At 42.1% G+C, this 20,135-nt stretch overlaps 1 protein-coding gene across 3 annotated transcripts in view; it reads right to left on the bottom strand.

Moving 5' to 3' along the window:
• The window catches only part of LOC141769367 (tetratricopeptide repeat protein 28-like), a 176,040-nt gene that overhangs the window by 117,581 nt on the left and 38,324 nt on the right, over window positions 1-20,135 (bottom strand). The window contains exon 1 of one of the 3 annotated variants that reach the window (XM_074638350.1): window positions 3,044-3,920. The exons of the other annotated variants lie outside the window; for them this stretch is intronic. Within the exon in view, the coding sequence (XP_074494451.1) occupies window positions 3,044-3,070 (27 nt within the window). The 5' untranslated portion in view covers window positions 3,071-3,920. Of the gene's footprint in view, window positions 1-3,043; window positions 3,921-20,135 lie in introns of those variants that run through there. 3 annotated transcript variants of the gene reach the window in all.

Here is a 20,135-nt window from a genome sequence, read left to right as displayed (position 1 = left end):
AACAGCTTGTGAGCAATTTTGCCCAAGAAAACATAAGCTGATGATGACTTAAAAACACATCTGGCAGCAAAAAAAGGGGACGCATGGAATGTTTTTCAGCTGTTGCAAAAAAAGAAATTCATGGACAACGAAAAGCCGCAGTGGAACTCAGTGTCTGATACAGACAGGTATAAGTCACATAGAAACTTGCCAAGCCGCTGGAGTCCATAATTCATGTCCAAACCACTTTGGACTTGTGTACACACAAGTGTGTGTATATGCACACACACATACACAAACACATGAAAGCACCCGGTGTCTTAAAAACCAACAATCCCACAGGTTCTTCATTCTCTGAATGCAACCTGGTGGCTTTCATTCCTTTCAGTGCACTTTAGGCACGCTGCCATCTCTTACCTGACTCAATGAGTTAGCTCTCCCTCAGGACAGCTGCTGTCCACATTTTTTAATGCTTACCTTCCTCTAATACAACCCGACCACAGACGACTGCAGTGGCTGCTGCTGTAACACCCACCCTACCCCAACTTAACACATCATTGTCTCTTTACTTTAAAAGGAAAAGGGGCTATGTGTGCATTGTTGCACTTGGCTTTCAAAAAAGCTATGTCTTCAGAAAACATTGATTATGGCCAGAGAGACAGTCTTATCTAACCTTTATCAGAAAGCCTTTAGTCATATGTCTCCCCTTCCACATTTAAACATTGTGTAATAGACACTCTCTGAATCGGCTCAGGTGGTCAGAGCAACTCAAAAAGCACAGTATAAAAAGTTAATCGCATAAATCCCCTGAAAATAAAACGATTTTACTCTCTTTCTCTTTCCAGAGCAGATAAACCTATCTGCCGGCAACATGAAGGTAATAGCTCTCGATTCTCTTCAACATTTTTGACTCATTAGTGTAATCCATTATGAAGAGGTGGACAGGACGCTCACAGCCTGAATCAATTTGATTCTCCCACACTTTCTATTGATTCCCATCGAACTACAAGTGGAGTAAAGAGACAGATTGAAAAGCGGATAAACAAGAAGCCAGAATGGGGAAATTGAGGGATCTTTTGTGGCATCATTGTGTGTGCACTTTTGAAAGGGAGCACTACGTTCTACAGAAATCACTTTCTTTACCATGTGGAGCACAATAGTTTGTTTTTATTCAAGTGTCCTGCCTGCTATGTTCAATATCTTAGTCTGAGGACGTCGTTGGCAATAAACCAGAGGCCAGGGTGAAGAGGCAATGTCATACACACACAATGTGGATGGCAAGTAATTTAAAATATTGTGCACTGCTGTGTGTGTGTGTGTGTGTGTGTCTGTGTTTACTGCTCTGAGTGCTTGTGTTCATACGTATGCATCCAGCATCCAACCTGACCAACAGGTTAATTAATCAACATCACACAAAACACAGTAACCACTTCCCTCCTTGATGAGAGTGCTGTCTCTGGTGTGCTCATCTTACTACAAATCTGACGATGAAAAGAAAATCTACACATGAAGGACAGTGTTAATTTTAAGAATTTGTAAGCTTGAGCACATACGACTGCAGTCAGTGTGGCAGGAATCAATTCCTGCAGTGAGGAGAGGCTTTTAGTCCTCAAAGGGGGGTCTCGTGGATGATTCTGGCAGATACAACCACAGCTGTAGAAATCATTAGTGCATGCTCACAGCTTTTATTTTCTCTGTTGATAACTCAACGTTAAGAAGAAGCTTGGTTTTGATTATTTACTTTCATCTCATCTTTCGGGGTGAGATCATCCACATTAATGACACTTGATGTGGAACAAACTAACAGAAATTAATTTATAGGCAAAGAGATGGCAAGTTATCATAGCAACTGAAGTGGGTTTCAGCTCCTATACCAGTACTAGTAGTGGTGGTGGTTATACTACTTCTGGTACTGGTAGCTATAGTGCTCTTTATACTGGGTAGTTGTAAAGACGTGACATCATCATCATCATGTCTCAGCTGAGAAGGCAGAAATATCGAGGCCAGAAGGAAAACAAATCCTGCAAATGTGTATGCTGTTGTTGAACAAATTCTTTTGGGAAAAAGACAGTTTAGGATGATGCAAAACATTTGATGGAGGACAGAAAACAGTTGTTCATCCTTTCATTTTTTCTTTCTCTCACTCTGGACCAGTGTAAAAGCCCACTTCTGCAAAGGAAGGCTGCTTCTTGTCAGACAAGTGCCCCCTGCTGGTAAAAATCCGAACCATAGGCATTTCAGTGCTACCAATTTTTTTATAGACCCCAGATGATTTTCAGATATTTTCCATGTTGTAATACTCCAAGGCTACGAAAAAAATGGGGCAATAAGAGAATGCATGCAGAATGCAAATTTGTCTCACAAAACGTGTGTCTAATCATGGAAACAAGAAACCAAGACACATGTCTTAGTCTCTCTTACAGAATCCTCTAAAAAGATGGAGGTATTGAGGGGAGGGGTGGCAGTTCATTAGGAAACTTTTAGGTGCAAATCTTTCACTCTTCTACATTCAATTGTCATAAAAAGGTTGTTTTCTATTCGGACCCTGGTTTGAACATGGTTTGTGCCCACAACTCCAGATATTCCCTACAGGATACATGAATCACTGATGTCTTGATTAGTCCAGATAAAGAATGTATAGGCCTGTCTGATGTTGTTAAGAGGTGCAGAATTAACAAAACACAGATCAGGGAATAAAGGATTAACATATAGCAACACGTTATAGCCCTGGATGAGCACTAGTAATAAGCAGGTATGTTATATGTCCTATACATTACAGTGAGAAACAGTCTCTCTCACAATCATTGAGAAGGACAGTGAGAGAAAATGTATAAATAGCCACAAATGGAAAGGATTTAGAAACTTGCTTATCCTTATAAAGTACTCTTTTAGTTACAGTTCAGTGCTGATCTGGATATGACTATCTCTAGGTCCTTGCATTTTGTAGTAAACGAATAGAAAGAGCAGCAGTCCCTCTTTCCAACTTGTGCTCTATATAACAGAGAAACGTTTATTTATCGCCATAATTGGAAGATATAATAAAAAATAAATCAGCCAGACTCACCTTCTTCCGGGGCTGCCATTTCATCATATTTGTAAACCAAAATTGAACAGCATTAAGATATTATACGAGAATGGAATGTAGACGCAAAGAAATCCAGAGCGCGAGTCATGCTGCCTCTCGACTTCCCTCAATTTTGCAGCAGATTTTCTCCAAGAAGCGATGCATGGTGGTGGTGATGTGCAGAGTCTCAAGCTTTGCGGCAATTTTTAGGGGGTGAGACAGCGCAGTCAACACAAATCATATACACCGGTTAAATCCACAGGAATAAATCAGAGACGCATGGTGTCGACTGACGGTGTTTAAGGAGAGGAAAGGTTCTTGTGCGTAAATCCAAAGTATGAGTCCCTTATACGAACCCACTCCCTCTTCAACACAAGGATCGGCGCCTCCAGGACCAATCCAGACTGTGTGTTAGGAAAAAATGTATTCTTAAACTTTTTAAGTGTAAGTAGGCTACAACAGCATTAGTCCAGACGGATAGGCTGTGTCCAATCTGCTCGCTTCGATCCAGAGGAAACGACAGGATGTGTGCCAAAACGCAGAAATATTCATCACAGTGGTCGAATCCCGTTTTCCAGCGGTCAAAAACACACTTTTTTTGGAAGTATTAGTGGAGAAAACAGTCCAACAGAGAGCGGTGGAGACAGCACGACAAGCAGGGAGATTACTTTCAGCAGGAGGAGGAGGAGGAGGAGGAGGAGGTACAAGCACCAAAAAAAATCCCTGGAATTTTCTGCGAGGAGCTGGAAGGATATCCTGATTCCAGCAACAGCAACAAACTGGACTACAGCTCTCAGTCTCAGATGACTTCCTTACCAGCAGTTACCAGACTTGGAGCGCTTGGAGCTGAGCAGCCTGGAGAAGAAGGCAGCAGGGTCATAGCGCCGCCGGACACACGTTGTGCCAAAGAGCTTTTACGCACTGAGCTGACTGACGCTGCTGCCGTCCAGACAGGAGGCAGCAGGCTGTGGTTTGGGGTGTGTGTGTTGCTCAAGGACACATTTCCAGGAACTAAACCTCTGAAGAGTCACTGTAGCCACATGCCACCCTGCTGTGCCAGTCCAACAAGCTGCATACGCACGATACTGACCCATTGTTTGGTGGTCCTCGCATGTAGGTCCCCAACTAAATTTGGTTACAAAGTGAAAGTTGTCACTTTACATTAAACTGTATTTTCTTTTTTTTTCTACTTTCTTTTTTCAAGGCTTTTTTCATATAATGCAATCCACTGTTTGTAATTACAACAGTCTATAAACCAACTTTTAAGTAGAGCTTACAGACAAACCCATCAAGTACACTAGAGAAAACAACCTCAACATTCAAAACCACAACAAAACCCAGAAAAGAAATAACAATAATAATGAAACTGTATTTTCAACAGATTTTCTATTACCGCAATGCAACGTGTAGCAGGACCTATAATAAACGTGCTATATGGCCACCCACAGGCTGTTGGAACATCATGAAACCTTAACTAAATGTCCATATTTGATTTGTTTAAGTTATCTCCAGTCACATCATTACATTTTTCTAATAACATCCCTGTAAGGATTTGCTCAAATTGTTGTAAAATCTCTTACTCAAGAGCTTTACTACAGTTCAAACTCTGACACATAAAGAAAAGAGCCAACAAGGTGCATCCGCTCAAACCGCGCAATGCTACACAAGCTCATCATAGTTTAAACTTATGTTAATGAGCTAAGGGGATTCAAATGATATCACACTCCACCAACTCGTTGCCTTAATATCTATAGAGGCTACAGTTCTTGATTATTTATGTGGGAATAGTAGATTGAATTCTTGCATATAAAGACATGATTCACAAAGGACCGAGAGCCTTGGACGCTGGAGACAACTAAAGCACTGTTTGTGTACACTTTCCCCGTTTCCTCCTTCTGAGAGCAGCTGTCACATATCATACACTGTGCAATATTTTACTGCACACGGCCATCAGAGGAATAACATTGCCAAGGATTTTTGTTGGGCATTATTTGCCCGGAGCTTTTCCAGGCTTAGACTTTTTTTTTTATCATTAAATGTGGAAGCGCGCTGAATAAAATTCAAAACAGAGGACATGGTTATTCTGGTAAGAAACCTCCCACCACAATCACTGCCACAGTCACAGAAGGAAAACAGCTATCAACAGTTACTACTGGTGCTGAACCCACGTTGCTGCAGCACAAAACCAAAATATGCATCGCTGGATATGTGACAGCATTAATACACTAACAACATTATTGTTTATTCATGAGGAATTATCTCAAAGTGAAGGAAGGAAGGGTGAGTCAAAGAAATGGTCGATACAGAAGCGAGGTGAAATTAGTTTTAAACAATAAGCGTGTGATTTAAATTGGTTTAGGTTAATGGACTCTATGGAGCTGCGAGTTGGTCAATAAGCTGATGTCTCTTCAGGGTCAGCTGGGTCTGCAGTGAACCTAAGGGTCACTCAGATAACAAAAGACAAGTAGGAGGAGGGGTGGGGTGAGCTGGCATATGGCCTAATGGACAAACTCCTGCTGTGCACAGGGTGTCCATGAGATATTTGGTATGTCCACATGGATGAACATGAACAAAATGCTTGACATTACCTCCGCAGCCACAGCTGGGACCCAAGAAGACTGACACTCAGTGGTCAAGCACTGTGATCAAAGCACACATTTGTAGTCAAAGAGGAGGTTTTTGTGTGCTTATGTGTTACTGTATCTATATTTTTTTGATAGATCACCTTTATTCATATGGCCAGCTAGTGACTGACTCCTGTATTTACATTTATGTTCTCTTTCAACCACACGCTCACACACAGACAATGAAGCCCCCACCATCTAAAACAGGTTTACACAAGCGATTGTTTCATAAAAGGCATGTTTGATGATCAATCAAAGGCCACTTCAGCGTGCTGTTCAGCAACAGTCTGTTCGCAGTGAAGCCTGTCATCTGGCATCTCCATACAGAAGCAGACTCCCTGTGCGTGCCTCTGCTTTCCCAATCAGAGCCGCACAGGAAATCAGACTCCACAGCCTTCAGAGGGAAACAAAAAACCCCCTCTTTCATTTTCCACAACTTGGAGCCGATTTAAAAAGTGTGCGCTTCCTTTTCTTGTTCTTGCCAATCATGCCCTCAAAAATGTCTCTCCACTGTAGGTTGTGATCACGGGCTGGTTTCATAAAGATGGGTTAGAGAGTGGCCTAAAGAGTTAAATTCGGCTCTGGATGAGACAGCTGCTGGACAAAAATAAAGACTGACTCATGTTAAATGTTAAAATCTCATCACCCTAGGGCTGTCTCAGAAATAAGAGCTGTGTTTCCAATGTCAGCTGTCTTACAACTGACTAAAAGAGGAAAACATGGCTTATGTTGTGGTATGCTAACAATACTCTGGACTGGGCAATGTGAAGGGATATAGTTAAAGGTACAAGCAACCCTTAGGAATGCTACTTCCAGGGCTGGCCCTGAACGTTTGGGGGCCCTAAGCAGGCTTTGGTCTGGGGGCCCCCCTCATTGCAACGTGATGCCACTTCACATGGCACTGAACCAACTTGTGTATTGTAAATATATTAGTTAAAGGACACATAATGATGTACAAAAAAGCATGTAAAGACTAAAGTGGGACCTATTAGCAGTAACACAATCCTTAAATTTACTACAGTAAATAGCTACAGCATTTATGTATCACCCATTAACCCTTTGAATGGTCCTTCTCAGGTGATTCGTTAATCAGCAGGGCACCTCACATGCACTAAAATGAGCAGCCAGACTGGGTATGTCCAGTTACAACACACACAGAGGGAGAGTGACTTCATTCTCTGCTCAGGTGGACATTACTCCTCTATATCTTTACATAGCAAATAGTTGTTTTCTGCTACATTAATGTCCTGAATTTCAAATTTAGCACCTTTAAATCATCATGAGCTGCAGTGCAAGCAAACTGTTGAAGAACAGCTTGTAAAGATACTTATCCCAGTTTGTGTTGACTTTTGTTATTGTTTTCATTTTGTTTAAGTTATCATATCTAATACAACCGCAAAATGTGATTTTTCTTTTAACCACAGAATCCTGGGAGCGCTCGTTTCGTAGGGGACAGTAAATTATTTACTTCGCCTACATAAATTGTTCATTTTACCCGTCTGTGAGCTTATTGTTTTGTCATTATTTGTTGGCAAAAATGTCATGAAATGTCAGTTTTTAGAAGTTACATTTTTATTTTGTTATTGTCTTGAATCATTTCTAAGGGGGCCTCAGAGACCAGGGGGCCGCTTGTATCGCTTAATGGGTAGGGTCGGCTCTGGTTACTGCTATTGATTCACTTAATCACAAAATGTTCCTAGTAAAATGTCCTTGTAACGGTTACATTTCTTTACAAGGCACATATTTTCCAAATGAACACTTAGTAGCTTGATGTTGCAGCTCAATCAGCCACATTTTAATATGGCTACATATAACAAGTCAGTTCCATTTTAAGATTTAAGTCAAAAATCAGACAGCTCTGTGGAACCTGTGACGTTTTATGTCTAACTGAAATCTATCTTCATGAAACCATCACATCTGGTGTGGGTAATACAGTTTTGTACACAGCTGATCATTAGCCAGGATGTATCTGTGTTTATTAATAAGTCCACATGGTGTAAAAAGTGCCTCAACCAGGGGATACAGCAGTAACAGAGGCTGTTTGGAAAAAAATAAAACTGTCAGAAAGGTCTTTAATTAAAGGCACAATGAGAAGGATTTGTCGGTTGCGGTTTGTAAACAAAGTTGGCCCTTCCTCCCCGGCTCAACGGGGATTACGGTGCTCGCTAATGGGTGAACGCCAACCTCAGATTCACTCTCGTTTTGGAACGAACTTTGTCTACTTGGCGTTTCACCTTGCTATATTTGAGGTTTTTCGGCGCTGTGTCCGCCATTTTTGTAGCTTTCTCTTAAATGGTAGATGCCCAGAAACGTCCCTAACACAACAAAATAAGAAAATACAAGCATAGGGCAGGGTCTCTGCAGATACAGATACCATCACACACTTCTAGTTGTGCATAAGTGATGATTGGGAAGGATTTTTTTTGTACAAGTCTAAACAGTTTTTAAGGAAAATCAGACTCATTGTGCCTTTTCAAAACCCCACCGAGGAGCAACACTCTAAAAGCTCTCCTGAATGTGTGAAGATAATTTATTTTCACACAGACGCTTGCTCTTAAGTCATGACACTGGAGTGTCGCTGTGCGCTATCTGCCACCCGTTTGAATAAACAGCAGCCTTTTAATTACAAGGGCTGGAGTTTCAAGGCAATAAATTCCACAGGAAGAGCACAGAGATATGTACCCTAATGCCACATGCACAGACGTGTGTACATAGCGATATGCAATGTGATACTACGCACACATAAAATATTGTCCACTTTTCCAAGGTCTCATTTCTTCATGCTTGTATGGAAGAGAGCATACATATAAATAATAATAATGACTATATTAAAGAAAAATATTACAAAAAAACATCACCCAAATGCACGATAAATAACGACGAGGGCCGTTAAAAACTAATTTATTATATTTCCAGCATGGAAATTTATAACAGGAGAATATAATTTACAGTGTCTGACAGATTGCTTCCACTGTAAGACGTGACAGATGGATGAATCTGTTTTGAAATGCTTAACAACATTATAATAATAAAAGTGTTAAACAGCAATGACACCCACCCACTCTGTTGTGCCGTACATCACCGAAAACAAATAACCCTCATCAGCATTCATTCATTCACCTCTTTTACAGTGCTCTATTCTTGGATGATGTTGTGTCAGAATTTAGCCTGCTGTGGATCATGTGAGACGAGTGTGCACGAGCATGTGTGTGTGAGTGTGTGTGTGTGTGTGTAAGTACATGCATGCGTGTGTCTTAGTTGGAGCTCGGTGTTGATTAAGTGTCTGGAGCCTGAGGGGGGATAATGAGAGGCTCTAATTAATGAGCCTGTGCATATCTCGGAGTCACAGGGTCCTATCTGCAGAGAACAACTCCACACGCACCCATACTCAGAGCACACACACACACCTCAGTGTACCGTAGGGATCTTTCCCTGCACTGCACAGCATTTTCTCCAGGGAAGCCCAGCTGGGAGTGTGTCACTCTGGCTGCTGTCCCTGATAAGTGTCCTCTAATAGGGATGGATGGGGGTTAGGGAGCCCCGCTATGAGAAGGTCACATGCACTGACCACCCAACGTGCCCCAGAGCAAAGGCTGATGCTACGGAGCCCTGAAAACCATTCCAAATCTTATTTGTTTGCTGGGTCCTGTCCACGGGGAGCAGAGTGTCTCATCTCGAGAGTAGACTCACAGTCACTCACACCAGGATGAATGAGTCAGGTGTTCAGCTGGAGGCATCACTACCCACTATGCAGTTTAATAAACAGTGGGATGATTAGGTCTTGAATGACACAAGGTGTTTTCTAACAAATACACATTTTTCAAATTTCTTTCTTCAGTGCCCTTAATTCAACATCTGCTGGTGGGCGGGTTGCTTACTCAGTAATGTGCGCTGCAGGCAGATCACATCACACTCGACAACATTGAGCCCATCTAGAAGCACCAATTCACATGAAGTCAAGGGCAAAACATTCGCTCAGCAAACATAGAGACCCGGGTTCATCCTGGAAGTAAATACAATTGCTATTTTTACTAGTTGGAATAGGCGACATGTTCTTATCCCATCTCGTCACATACTGACGCTTTGTCAGAACACTTGGCGTCACTTTACAGTCGCCGTAAATACGTGCATAACGTTGTAACAAAACCACTTACTTAGGTTTAGGAAAAAAACGTCACGGTTGGGCTTAAAATTACTACGTTTGTAAAGTGAAAGTGAAGCTTAAGGTTGTGACTACAAGACACGAACAAACAGCTGCTTGTAAAGTGAAATTGAAACGTAACGCACGAGACACAAACATCGATCTCCTGGATGAAAGCCCTGTGTTTGTTGGACTTATCCAACAACCCTCCCGCCCTCCTTATGTGTGTTTTTTCGCTCTTTAAACTACATTACCAAATTCCGGGAGCACTTCATATTGCCGCAGATGGGTTTACATTGTAGTCACTTGAAAGGCCGGTGTGCCTCATACAGGCGCTACAGGGTGCCTTGTCTCGGTATTTACACACCGAGGGATGCATGACAAAGCATCGGTATTTTACGCCCTGGGAAAGCGAATGGGCTGGAATAGGAAATGCCTGTTAAAATAAGTCTTAATGTGTATAAAAGGAGGCACATGGCTGTCCAAAAAATGTCAAAACACACATGATTGCACCAGAATAGTTGTATACTGTAACTGGAACAACAACAACAAAGCCTATATCACTAAATATCAAAAACTAAATGTGTCACTTTCACACAAAACTCACCTCATAAGTAAACGCTTTCAATTACCCACATCATGTGCTTATTCTGCTTCATTACATCTGACAAAAAAATTACTTTCCTGTTGTTATGAAGCATTTTATTTTTAAAAACAACTACTTAACAGATTTTAGTGACATTTGGTGGAAAGTTAGACAACAAGCCAAGGAAATGCCACCATTTAACCATTTGTGAAGTGAGTCAGTGAGTGGATTCAACACACCCATTTCCACCAACACATACTGCCCACAACTGTCATTCAGTTTTTACCAGATTGTTAACATAATTGAATGAGCCAGGCAATTAGTAAAAACAAGTGTGAATGGTACACAATAAAGGGATGCTATAATAACTGTATAAATATATGGATTTTGGCTCCTACGTCCCTGACTGCTAATCCCGAGACAAAACTGCCAGGTTTCATGTGTGAGTTGGAGTTAATTTGTGATGTGTTGTTACATCTACATAAAGAACATCCATGCATGCATACACCCGAACATTCACAGATATTTGTACTGAGGCCCCCGGAGTGTAAATGTTTTTTCCCGATGCACCCAAAAGCTCATCTTTAGTCGCACAGAGAAAACATTAACACCCTTATCTGTATTCTGTAAAGTGTGTGATAATGAAAATGTTATTGAAAGCTTTTCCTTTTGAGACATTATAGTGTTTAATCAATGATTCTTCACACACAGCGTGATAAAGGCATATGATTATGATCTTTTTATTCTCTTTAAATCCCATCTTCTAATTTTCTTTTCTTTTCCTTTTTCTAGTCCCAATTACACTAATGAAGAAGGGCTTGTTTATCCCCTGGAGACGCTCAACAGTAGATTTGTGTGAAGACATTATGCAAAGGGAAGGACCATTTGCTTTAGAGATGTGTTTAATAATTCAGCGGTCTTGGACATGGATGAAACAGGCTCCAGCATATTGTTTAAATCAGGCCGGCAGTAAAATAGGCGCTGGGGTTTGACGTCTGCGGCAGGATCAATAATAACAGCGTTGCCACATACTCCGACGCATGAGACAGAGATTCTGTGTGTGGTCCTCCTCCGTCTATGTACTAAACATAGAGACGGAGCAGGACAATGTATTCAGATGTGTGTTGTGTCTATCTGTTTCCACGAATGCGAATACACACACGCACACATAAAAACACACAAAATCATGCTGTGGTCAGACCCACCCATCTCTGGTCCCTCATTTAGAAAACCCCAAAACCAAACTCATACCTCTCTTTTTCAATTACCTTTTCTTCCCACCATCGTCACCACACCAAATCTATCTAAATTCTCCCACAGTCTCTTTTTTCCCTTTCTCTGTCTCTCGTATCAAATGTATCCATGTGTTACCATCACAAACACACACACACACTCACACACACATGCACACTCAAGTCACACACCACAATCTGGTAATCATAATAAGCACATTAAAGCCACAATTTATGACTGATGATCTCTTCAACAGACTACAACAATTAATAGCGCCAATTTTTTAACTACTTCTGCTGAGATCCTCTGTAGCTTCTCGTTTGGTTACTGCGGTTGTTAAAATGCAGATTTATAAAAGCTAAGCAGGGCTGAGCCAAAGCCAGACCAGATACTGTGGCTTTTGCTTCAACAAAACATTTTTTTCCTTCAATGATCAGGCTATAATACCTTAATACTTAAAGGCTTATTATGCCAACGACAGCTCTGCCTACCCTTACTAATCTAACACTGTGAGAGCGCATGTGATTTAACCCTTCTGAAGTGGAGAGGGAGGATTCAGTAATGACTCCCTTTGCGGAGTAAGAAAGGGAAAAGTAAATGAACACAAAGTTGTGGTACAGTAAATACTGTAGCGTGAAGCCAGCGTGTACCTGTAGTTTCTGGTCACTATTGTGAAGGGATTAAGCCAGTCTACTTCTTAAATCACTCCGACTTCAGATCAAAGGGGTTAAAGCAGGATTAGGATTAATCTGCCTTGGTAGAACAGGTGTTAATCCCTTAAATTAGCCATGTAGCACAGGCAGGCCTCTCTTTCATCTCAACACCTGACTGATGGGTTGGAATACGGAGAGCTCAGTTACAGGAAAGCAGCGCTGTTGTTAGTTGTCCTCCCTCGCCCTGACCGCTCTGATAGCAGGCCGCGCTCTAATATATCAGCAAAAGATGACTTCATTTGCATGCAGCCGGCGTTTTGAGAGTGGCTGAATCAAACAGCTGTGCTCTCTGCCTCCTTTGAAACGAGGGTTACGTAAAGCATACTTTATGATTTGCCATGTTAACGAGTGGCTTACGGGATATCCTCGGGACAAGGTGCGGCGAAGACTTCACCAGGAATAAAGCAGCTTGTGTTATTGATACACATCGTGTAGAGGCTCAGGAGGTGATGTAGCAGAAGAAGGAAGTCGTAGGGGGGGGGGGGTTTGACTCCTCTCCAAGGACAGGAACGCTCAAGTCCTTTCCTATCAAACTCCTCAACACATGCTGCCTCTCACCCCCACCAACTTCCTCCCCTGCTGTCAAACCTCCTTGTCATCGGTTTTCTCCTCGAATCATCTTCACCCCACTCCGGCTCAGCCTCCTGTCAGCTGAGAGTCCGCAGTGAAACTGTGAAAGAGCGCCGGGACAAACCTGTGACTCCACGTCTACGCTAAAGCTACAGCACAAATCCAGGAGTGTCGCTTCCCCTGTCCGAATGCTAAAAAGAGCTAATTAGCATCTTTTTGACCGTGGGGGGAGTTACAGTGGCGCTGAAGCCGCTTCCCACAGAGCTCCTGTCTGCTGCCACAGTCACCAGTTTGGCCAGTGGGCTTGCCCCAGTCCGAGTCTCCAGTCCCGGGCTAGACCCCGCCATCTGGCTGGCCCGGTAACAGCCGGCCCCTCTCCCCTGCTGGCCTGCTGCAGACAGGAAGACGACCCAAGGAAGGTCAGGCCACCCTACGATGGCCAGGAAGAGAGAGAGAGAGAGAGAGAGAGAGAGAGAGAGAGAGAGAGAGAGAGAGAGAGAGAGAGAGGGAGGAGTGGATATAGTAGTGAGAAGGGAGGAGGAGTGACAGACAGACTAATGGATGAGAAAGAAAGTAAGAGGGACTGTAAGAGACAGAAAGGACACTGCTTCCTTTAAGCTGCCACCCTCAGCGTGATTCAATGACTGATGAATCCTTCTGCCTTTGCCTCCACAGTGTGTGTGTGTGTGTGTGTGTGTGTGTGTGTGTGTGTGTGTGTGTGTGTGTGTGTGTACACTGTATGTGAGCATGTGTGCACGCATGACTACAATCCCGCTTTTCTCAAACAGATCATGACAGCTCACAGCCGGAACGAAAGCTTCATTTACCCACAATTCAGCAGTAATTCTCCGATCCACAGCAGGACTTCCAGTATAGATGACCATTTGGAAGGTCATTAGAAAATGGGGTTAAAAAAGCCCACAGGAGAGGGTCTTTTTTTTCCTTTTCCATGCTACAATGTGAACGGTGAAGTAATTACGTTGACATTACTATGACACTGTAAAGAATATGAATGTGCTCAATCTTGGATCATCCTTGAAATAAGGTGGAGGAAAAAAATATGATTCACGCCGCCCGCTGGGTTTGTTCCATCCCAGCAGGGTAGCGTTCTCTTCATCTTCAATCCCAGTTCATGTTGGAGAGCAAGAAGCACGCAGATATAGCATAATTTGGTGCTGGTTGAGAAGTTAAGACATGGATTTTTAATGTGTTGCGTACTGTGCAAAAACACTACTTTCTGTCTTTTTTAAAATTGCAATACATCTTTATATACTGTATTTCATCTGGCATTTCTTCACTCTACAAACGAAAGTCCTCCTAATACATGAGGATAATGTTCTTTCATATTAATGCAATAATTGTTACATTTTGATCAGGGCTAAAAGATTTAATTCTCCTTAAAAGCTCCCTGTGGTAGAAAATCGAATGCATTGAACCAAGCTTTAAACATTTATAAATAAAAAGATATTTTCCTCAAATGAACTTAATCTAAAAATATGTATCTTCAGACACAAAATGTCTACATTTACATTTCCAAAGTGCCTCTTAAACATCTACTTTACTACACTTACTAGTCTTATAAATTAAATTATGTTTACACTCAAAATATGTCAAATTTACACAAAATTCTGCGGCCAGATTGATGCAATTTTAGTGGTAGACCACTATGTTCTTTTAGCCATTCTGCTAAAATAAACAGAGACAGAAATTTGCCTCCATATCTTAGGGAATAGGGAACATGTTCATGGTCAAACAAATCCAAAAACGGAGTTAGTTTTCGTTAGTTATTAAGTGTTAGCAGAGGTTTCTGTCCTTCCAGTGTCTTCTTCATTGACATGTTGACCTTCACAGGTCTGACAGCTGAGGAAGAATACTTCCCTGATGCTGTTTGCCTGATATTGTCTGAGTAAATGCAAATTTAAGCGTAAAGCGGCGGTGCAGCTCAGAGAAGCAAACATCAGCAATTTTGAGAGTAGGTTAGTCTCTCTCTGACCCTCATTCTTTCTCCACTCTCAGTCTCTCCATCTCTGTCTCACAGTCTCCTTCCCCCTCCCCAGTGCCGGCCAGGACTTCTCTGTCCTTCATCCTCATTCTATTTCATGCCTCGTCCTTCTCTTGCTCGGTCCTCATCCATCACCACCCGCACCCTGCGCTGCACACCCTCCTCCCTCCCTCCGGTATCCAGCCCGGCCAGAAACAGATACAGCCTTCACTGGGCCTCAGTGCTGACACACTCCTCTGTGACTCATCACTTCATCGGACTCAATTTGGCATTCATCACATCACAACATCTCCATCAGCAGCCGACTGAGACACATCAGAAAAACAGCGACTTCAATCAGCCATATTTTATTCCCTAACTATGTCATGCCCTTTTGTCGGAGCACTTAATAAAAATTTGTGGCAACTCGTAACTAAAGGCTACGCGATATTAAGATGCATGCAGTGGTACTTAATGTGACAGTGGCCTATTTTCTGGATTTATTATTAGCTTACAATTGAATCACTTCATGGAGTTGAGTCATGACCAGGTGATAAACACAAGTGACAGAGTTGAACGGTGACCATAAACATCTTAGCGGGTGTTCAGGATGAAAACAGCGATGCTTTACAAAAACACAAGAGGCTGCATTAAGGCTTCAGTATTCTTGACACCAGCTAGGTCGTAAGAAGTGACAACATTTTTATACCTGTTCTGATTGGCCACATTTGAAAGAAAAATCATTAATGCCACCCTGATCTTTTTATATATATATATATATATATATTGTTTTTTTTTAACTTTTGCATTTCTTCTTCTGTGGTGTCCAAGCAATGAACCATACAAATAGAGAGCACTGTAGTTTTTGGCACTTCCACGTTGGTTTTATTTGTCACCAAAGGAGGTTGCCGCATGGTCTACACTTCAACTGTTTTTTTTGCTAGAGCCCTCTGAGTCAGGACTCGTGCTCTGCCAACACAGTGGCATCACTGAAATGAATAAAGATGCAACGATGTTCGATACAGCGATATTGTCAAACTAAACACGTTCTTACTTGGCAAACAGGCTGTCGAAGCTGAACGTCTTTTAAACTTTAATCATCCCATTTGTTTTGGGTCAGACTTTGAGTTCACAGGTGCCCGAAAACATGAATACAAGAATACCAGGTTTCAGAGAACCAAAAGCCCAGAGGAGCCCATCTACTGCCCTTCCCTGTCAACAAGCCTCGCCTCAGGACCGTTTGATGTGGTTGTAGAAAACGGCCGAGGGATGATGTAATGCTGGTGAAAGCTTGAGTTTGAGAGTTGCCGAGTTTCCACGTCGCGTCCCAACTGCAGTTTCCCACACCCCAGCACCTCTCAAAGGGGCTGGGCATCCCTCAAAACTCCCCCGGAGGAGCACAACAGATGTGTAGATGCTCTGCGTGCATCAATCATCCATTGTCTTTCATCACGCTCACTGCACACAGTGTGTGGTCCGTGTGGAGATAAGCAAAATGACGTAATGCACAAGAGCAAACAACTATAATCTCATACTTTGTAAACTGCATGGATTCTATATATAGCTAGAACGCAGCCACACAAACATCTCAAAGGACGATTTGTAAAAAGCTTCATGTGTGTGTTTTCCTAATGGCAGAGTACATAAATAATGAATAAAAGAAAGATCAGAAAATCTATCTCCCTCGGTACCAGCCTAGATCTGATAACGTATGGGAAGCCACAGTTTAGCATCAAGATTTGAGCACCTTTGATCAATTTCACTGCGTAGTGAAAACTACCAGCTGTTCAACAGTGTGTAAATCACTGTCTGGGCTTCGCAACCCACACTGACTAAAAAAAAACACACGCAAGTAGGCGGCATTAAGAGTGGATTATGCGCTCATTAACATCGACGCAAAATGTATTAACACTTAGAGATGAAACCAAAGGTACGATAACCAGCATCAATTGAGAGGTGCGATGCTCATTTACACCTTCCACTCAGGGAAGAGAGCTCCACAAAAGGCTGAGCAGAAGTGGTGCTTGAGGTGCGATTACTACAGTAAATGGCATCTCAACAAGAAGTGGATTTAGGGATAAAGTGGATTTTCCCATCAACTGTATTCCCTATTCAGGCATTTCTGTTCAGTTGGCTTTATCAGAAACCCTCTGAACCGGAGAGAAATGTGAGCAGCATAGAGGCAGAATGAGGGGGGAAGCTGATGCTTTCACACCAACGCTCAAACGGTGATATCTGAGGACCCAAACTTGCGTTACACTTCTCAAATCTGACAAGTGACTCCCGGCTGTGAAAGCTTTCAGTGTTAAGTGTTCTATCTTCATAAGTCTGTAGCGATTATTACCGAGGCATAAAGGGCTGCTTCTGAGCATGAAAGTTGTGACTGCTTGGGTGACTCTTTGGGAACAGTGTGGACGTCCGGGGCGCGACTGTACTGATGAGGAGGGCTGAAGGTGAGGAAGAAATCTGTGAGATTGTTCTTAGCTGCTGAGAGGAGAAAAATACTTTCTGGAGCTCAGGGCGAATTGTAAATGTATTCACAAAGTCCTGGCTGTTTGGTGAACGCTCTGCCAGGTTACATTAGCGTCTGTGTGTCAGTGTGCATGCAGGTGAATTGCCATTCGCTCATACTGGATGTGTGAGTAACAAAAGGTATAAAAGGAGGAGAGCGGTAATGTGATAGGCATGTCATTATCACCTGAAGTTTTGATGCACCAGAGGTGGAGCTGCATCTGAGGCTTTCTTGCTATGCAGATCCACAGTTCTCTAAAGAGGATAACTGGCTTTGCAGCACTATCAGCCCATCCAGATGGTATACAGGGCAGCTTTGACAGTCCAGAACAAGCTCTCCAGCTGCTCTGCCACCCCCAAATCTCCCTGACCTAAATCTGCTCCTGCTTCTCCCAAGCAGAGAAGAGAGCTGAAGAGTGGACACCTTCAAATATCACATTTTACACAGCGTTTTGATATCATTTTGCTAAACGCGGTTCCATTTATTTCAATTCATCAAGACGTTTCTCCGTTTTTTGATTCTCCGTCCACCGTGGAGGCTCTTCAAGAATTCAAGGTAACACGCGGTGAGTGATTGATGTACAAATGTTCCTTTTGTTGGTGAAGTATTCCTTTAAAATCTTCCTACTTCACATTCACACGGTCACCTACATCAACACCTTCCTCTTTGCAGTGTGAGAACAGTTCTCAATCTTGATCAATGTTCAGCTCTACTGCAGCAGTTTGAGGTTAGGTGCTTTACTAAAGGGCACCTCTGTGGCAGCTGCTACTGTGAGCGAGCGAGAGGAGAATACTACTCATTCACCTGAAAAAAGTAAAAGTAAAAAGAAACAGTTTTGCGTTAATATTCTAATATTTATTGGCAAGAGTCCGATACCCAATCAAGCTAACATGTCACAGAGGAAGAAAAAAAAAATCTGTGCTCACGATTTAATAATCTGTGCTCCTTAAATTTGTAATTTCTGCAAACAATTTAATAATTTGTGCTCTAAAATTAATAATTTATGCATGAGATTTAGCATATCTTATCACCTTCATGCCATTAGTCGTTGTTGTGTGTATCCTTCACACTCTCATTACGCATCGCTTGGGTTTTATACGGTTATATTTTGAACTTGGACGGAGATACGCGGGTCAAATTTTGACACAACGTTTTGTTTCGTTTGAGATGCCTGAAAATATATTTTACAGGATAATAGATTGTTTCACAACTTTGATGATATTACTGAGATCATCCAGTTCATAAAAACTCAGCTTCCCGGGTTCTGGAGTGACGTCATAAATGTCTTCATCATTTTCTTCAAACGTCTGACTGACTGAAGGCGCCAAAGGTGTTTGCTGCCCTCTACAAGAGGGAGAGAGACAGAATACATAATAAACCGAGAGCATGAATTATCAAAACCGAGAGCATGAATTATTAAATTGTGCTTTTTCTGCATGACATAAGTAATTAAACATCTCTTTGTCCAAAGTCAATGTCTAATCATCACAAACTGTTTGCATTTTTCCAAAAGGTCAATGAAGTTGTTTTGTTTGATTTTGTAAAGAGACAAAAGATACAAAACATATTTTTAAGGGCAGCGTATCATGCCAAGTTATAAGCTATAAAGTCCAGGTCTATTATGGGTGAAATGCTAATTACATTCTTTGAACAGACCTTGCTCCTGGTGTAACACTACTAAATGTGTGCTCAGAGGGCAACATTTTAATTTCAGTTGTGATGAATGTAGGTGCAAATTAGAACGTGCCATGGTCTCAAAATACTACAAATGACCCAGTCAAGGAGAATGCGGAGCGAATGTGTCAAGATATATTAGAAGCCTCCATCTTACCAGCACTGCCATCTGACAAACACATGCCTGGCATGGAGCCCAGAGGAGAAGGAAAGACAACAGATGCCACCCAAAGCACACCATCCCTCCTATATGAGCTTGGCTAGGATACATTAAAAAAAAACAAGTGCACCCCAAGAGAACAAACCCAAACCATGCTTCACCTAGTTCGCCATGGTTTAACCAAAGCTCTGCATACAAGCCCAAACGCCGACTGTACACAAGGTATTTCGGTGCTCAAGTCTCATCACTAACACATACAGGAAGATGGTATTTCTGTCACCTGCCTCCTCGCCCACGGAGCCAAAAGGAGGTTTCTGAGAGCATTATTAAAAGGGACTACAAGGGAACTTCAAAGCTCTATTCCAGCACAGTTTGGGGGGTGGAGATCGTGTAAATTAAACCATATGTTGTTATGAGGCCAATGCACAGAGTCCAAAAGGTACAAAACATACACATGGTTATACTTTCCATATCATCATTTAGTTTAATTCAGTTTAGTCCAATATTTGACTAACCGAATCAAACAGAGATGCACGAGATATGAAAAGATTCCACTGAGAGAGATATGATACGCCGCCTTGATTGTTATTCCGCACACTTAATTAAATGGCTCTTTATATGTGGTCTAATTTTTCCACTCAAAATGTTCTGGTCTTGCAAAAAAAACAGTATAATGGGATGCCAGCTTCAGCACCTCCACCAGAAAATAGGCAGTTTTCAAGTATGAAACACAAACGTCATCTTGGCTGCTGAAAATCATTTTAACACTCACCCCCCACTGAAATGTGGAGTACTTTCAAATTGAAAATGGTGAGAAGCAGAACCGCTTCATTCGGCTGCCGCAATCCTGTGCAAATTAAGAGAAGTGGCGATGTGCAATTACCACTCCAATAGCCAG

The sequence above is a fragment of the Sebastes fasciatus genome, chromosome 6 (genome assembly GCF_043250625.1).
Source record: "Sebastes fasciatus isolate fSebFas1 chromosome 6, fSebFas1.pri, whole genome shotgun sequence".
Classification (NCBI taxonomy): domain Eukaryota; kingdom Metazoa; phylum Chordata; class Actinopteri; order Perciformes; family Sebastidae; genus Sebastes; species Sebastes fasciatus.
The sequence above is the reverse complement of the archived record's forward strand: the minus strand, read 5'-3'. Positions and strand labels throughout refer to the sequence as shown.